This window comes from Micropterus dolomieu, linkage group LG08 (genome assembly GCF_021292245.1).
Source record: "Micropterus dolomieu isolate WLL.071019.BEF.003 ecotype Adirondacks linkage group LG08, ASM2129224v1, whole genome shotgun sequence".
NCBI classification, from domain to species: domain Eukaryota; kingdom Metazoa; phylum Chordata; class Actinopteri; order Centrarchiformes; family Centrarchidae; genus Micropterus; species Micropterus dolomieu.
Genome location: NC_060157.1, coordinates 542,969 through 548,172, shown reverse-complemented (window position 1 = coordinate 548,172; position 5,204 = coordinate 542,969). Strand labels below are relative to the sequence as shown.

General features: G+C 33.0%; 1 protein-coding gene across 1 annotated transcript in view; it reads right to left on the bottom strand.

Moving 5' to 3' along the window:
- Positions 1–32: 32 nt before the first annotated feature.
- The window catches only part of LOC123974580 (sodium- and chloride-dependent creatine transporter 1-like), a 12,559-nt gene continuing 7,387 nt past the window's right edge, over positions 33–5,204 (bottom strand). The window contains exons 5-7 of the mRNA XM_046055389.1: positions 1,385–1,485; positions 1,018–1,188; positions 33–526 (exon numbers count right to left, since the gene is read on the bottom strand). Coding sequence (XP_045911345.1) covers positions 392–526; positions 1,018–1,188; positions 1,385–1,485 — 407 coding nt within the window. The 3' untranslated portion in view covers positions 33–391. The remainder of the gene's footprint in view (positions 527–1,017; positions 1,189–1,384; positions 1,486–5,204) is intronic.

The window sequence follows — 5,204 nt, the reverse complement described above, 5'->3', positions numbered from 1 at the left end:
CCCCCCCCCCCCCCCCCCCCCCCCACCAAGACAAGATTGCAGCCTTCATTCAACATGGAGGAAGTCCAGCCTCCAGGTCCTCCTCTCGTGCTCTTTGACGTGTTGTGGGAACATTTCGTCCTTTATTGAGACGTCGACGAAGCGACGCCCTCTGCGGGGAAAGAACTCGGTGAGCTGCTGGTTTTAATCACAAATTTAGTTCATCTGGAAAAGAGGGAAGCTTTGGTCCGGCTGACGTTTGGTGGAGCAGAGGAGACAGACCGACCAGGGAGAGGGGAGGTCCACTCTGAGGCCGGGTGCCGGGTGGAGGTAAGTCTGGAGGTCGGGTGTCGGCCATCTTGTCACAGGTGGGACGGATGGAGATGGAGCGCTGTGATCGGCGGAGTCCCGCCTACATGACGCTCTCAAAGATGATGACCTTGTTGTCGTCGGTGCCGGGGGACAGCGAGGTCAGGGACTTGATGTCGGGGGCCATGTACTCCAGGTGGTGGACCCCCCACACCGGAGTGGTCAGGTGGGCCCAGCGCTGCAACACAAAGCAGAAAGTTTAACGGACACGCAGACGAGACGCCGCTTTTGCTTTATGTTTTACTGGCTCATTACCGACGTCCTGCTCTCAGCTCCCCCCCCCCACCTGTTGGTCTGTGTAAAGTCTTTCCAGAGTTTCTCTTTCTGCTCAGTTCAAACACCAAACAGAGGATCACTTCACAAACCTGAGGCCGAACGTTCAGACCTCTTCTGATAAAATCTGAAAATTAAAGTCAAATCTGTTTTCCTCCACTAAATAAATATCTTAAAAGAAAAATTAAGTGCTGATTCGTTCGTGATTCAAATGAATGAACTCAAACATTTATTGAACATTTGTTACTGAGGTAAATCATTGTTTCTGTACTGAACTCTAGCGTGTTCACAACAGGGGCGCAAAGTGTAAAATCTGCAGGTGGAAAGTTTATCTGCAGACTTTCACAGGACGCTGGGGCAGCGTTTGCTTTCCCCGGGTCCGGTGTGAGCGCTGACCTCTTTGAAGGTTCCCTTGGCTCTGAAGAGTTTGTAGAGGAGGCTGATGGGGATGCAGAGCATGGAGGACAGCGCCATACACCAGCCAATCACCTCGCCCCACCACGGGTACACGTACACGTTGTTGTAGGTCAGCGGCTTGTAGTTAACGAGGTGGAACAGAAAGATGCCCTGCAGAGAAGAGGGGGGGTTCAAAGTTAATGAACGCTGAACAGTTAATGTTACACCCGCTGGCTTTGATGTGTTAGTATGTTTAGAATAAAACCGCTCTGTGGACAGAGGAACGTGAAGAGTGTTTGCTGAATGCCAACGAGCCGCTCTGTGACTTTCTGTGACATGTTGGAGGAAAGTTCAGCGCTCTGCTTACCATGCACACGCATGGAGTTATAAAGGACCAGCACCACTTCATCCAGGGGAAAGGCCGGTAGCCAATCATACGGGCCACATCGTCCATGAAGCGGTCGGCACCTGCAATAAAAGAGCGAGTCGTCAGTCCTCAGGGAGCAGATGTGACGCTGCAGCGGACTGACGTTAACCTCCCAGGGTCCACGTGGAAACGGTTCACTGCGACATCCTACTGTGACACACTGCACTACTGCATAAAAACTTCATAGTATATGTGATAAAAACTGCCATAGTATGTCGTATATTTGTCATAATGCAGTACTTCATTATGACAAAAATACGACATACTAAGTTTTTAACCACATACTACAATATGAAGTTTTTTACCACATACTATACTATTAAGTTTTTTACAACATACTATACTATGAAGTTTTTAACCACATACTACAATATGAAGTTTTTTACCACATACTATACTATTAAGTTTTTTACAACATACTATACTATGAAGTTTTTAACCACATACTACAATATGAAGTTTTTAACCACATACTATACTATGAAGTTTTTAACCACATACTACAATATGAAGTTTGTTACAACATACTATACTATGAAGATTTTAACCACATACTATACTATGAAGTTTTTTTACAACATATTACAATATGAAGTTTTTTACCACATACTATACTATGAAGTTTTTTACAACATACTATAATATGAAGTATTTAACCACATACTATACTATGAAGTTTTTTACAACATACTATAATATGAAGTTTTTAACCACATACAATACTATGAAGTTTTTTTACAACATACTATAATATGAAGTTTTTTACAATATACTATACTATGAAGTTTTTTACCACATACTATACTATGAGGTTTTTTACAACATACTACAATATGAAGTTTTTTACAACATACTATACTATGAAGTTTTTTACAACATACTATACTATGAAGTTTTTTACAACATACTATACTATGAAGTTTTTTACAACATACTATACTATGAAGTTTTTTACCACATATTATACTATGAAGTTTTTTACAACATACTATACTATGAAGTTTTTTTACAACATACTATAATATGAAGTTTTTAACCACATACTATACTATGAAGTTTTTTACAACATAGTACAATATGAGGTTTTGAACCACATACTATACTATGAAGTTTTTTACCACATACTATACTATGAAGTTTTTTACAACATAGTACAATATGAGGTTTTGAACCACATACTATACTATGAAGTTTTTACAACATATACTATGAAGTTTTTTATCACATACTATACTATGAAGTTTTTTACAACATACTACAATATGAAGTTTTTAACCACATACTACAATATGAAGTTTTTAACCACATACTATACTATGAAGTTTTTAACCACATACTACAATATGAAGTTTGTTACAACATACTATACTATGAAGTTTTTACAACATATTATACAATGAAGGTTTTTACCACATACTATACTATGAAGTTTTTCACCACATACTATACAATTAAGTTTTTTACAACATACTATACAATATGAAGTTTTTAACCACATACTATACTATGAAGTTTTTAACCATATACTACAATATGAACTTTATAACCACATACTATACTATGAAGTTTTTAACCACATACTATACTATGAAGTTTTTACAACATATTATACAATGAAGGTTTTTACCACATACTATACTATGAAGTTTTTCACCACATACTATACAATTAAGTTTTTTACAACATACTATACAATATGAAGTTTTTAACCACATACTATACTATGAAGTTTTTAACCACATACTATACTATGAAGTTTTTAACCACATACTATACTATGAAGTTTTTACAACATATTATACAATGAAGGTTTTTACCACATACTATACTATGAAATTTTTAACCACATACTACAGTATGAACTTTATGACCACATACTATACTATGAAGTTTTAAACCACATACTATACTATGAAGTTTTTATAACATATTATACAATGAAGTTTTTAACCACATACTACAATATGAAGTTTTTAACCACATACTATACATTTTAGTTTTTAACCACATACTATACTATGAAGTTTTTTACAACATACTATACTATGAAGTTTTTAACCACATACTATACCATGAAGTTTTTTACAACATACTACAATATGAAGTTTTTACCACATACTATACTATGAAGTTTTTTATCACATACTATACTATGAAGTTTTTTACAACATACTACAATATGAAGTTTTTAACCACATACTATACTATGAAGTTTTTAACCACATACTACAATATGAAGTTTTTAACCACATACTATACTATGAAGTTTTTAACCACATACTACAATATGAAGTTTGTTACAACATACTATACTATGAAGTTTTTACAACATATTATAGAATGAAGGTTTTTACCACATACTATACTATGAAGTTCTTTACAACATATTACAATATGAAGTTTTTTACAACATATTATACAATTAAGTTTTTTACAACATACTATACAATTAAGTTTTTTACAACATACTATACTATGAAGTTTTTAACCACATACAATACTATGAACTTTATAACCACATACTATACTATGAAGTTTTTAACCACATACTATACTAAGAAGTTTTTACAACATATTATACAATGAAGGTTTTTACCACATACTATACTATGAAGTTTTTCACCACATACTATACAATTAAGTTTTTTACAACATACTATACAATATGAAGTTTTTAACCACATACTATACTATGAAGTTTTTAACCATATACTACAATATGAACTTTATAACCACATACTATACTATGAAGTTTTTAACCACATACTATACTATGAAGTTTTTACAACATATTATACAATGAAGGTTTTTACCACATACTATACTATGAAATTTTTAACCACATACTACAGTATGAACTTTATGACCACATACTATACTATGAAGTTTTAAACCACATACTACAATATGAAGTTTGTTACAACATACTATACTATGAAGTTTTTACAACATATTATAGAATGAAGGTTTTTACCACATACTATACTATGAAGTTCTTTACAACATATTACAATATGAAGTTTTTTACAACATATTATACAATTAAGTTTTTTACAACATACTATACAATTAAGTTTTTTACAACATACTATACTATGAAGTTTTTAACCACATACAATACTATGAACTTTATAACCACATACTATACTATGAAGTTTTTAACCACATACTATACTAAGAAGTTTTTACAACATATTATACAATGAAGGTTTTTACCACATACTATACTATGAAGTTTTTTACCACATACTATAATATGAAGTTTTTAACCACATACTATACTATGAAGTTTTTTACAACATACTATACTATGAAGTTTTTAACCACATACTATACTATGAACTTTATAACCACATACTATACTATGAAGTTTTTAACCACATACTATACTATGAAGTTTTTACAACATACTATACTATGAAGGTTTTTACCACATACTATACTATGAAGTTTTTTACCACATACTATAATATAAAGTTTTTACAACATATTATACAATGAAGGTTTTTACCACATACTATACTATGAAATTTTTAACCACATACTACAGTATGAACTTTATGACCACATACTATACTATGAAGTTTTAAACCACATACTATACTATGAAGTTTTTATAACATATTATACAATGAAGTTTTTAACCACATACTACAATATGAAGTTTTTAACCACATACTATACATTTAAGTTTTTAACCACATACTATACTATGAAGTTTTTTACAACATACTATACTATGAAGTTTTTTACAACATAC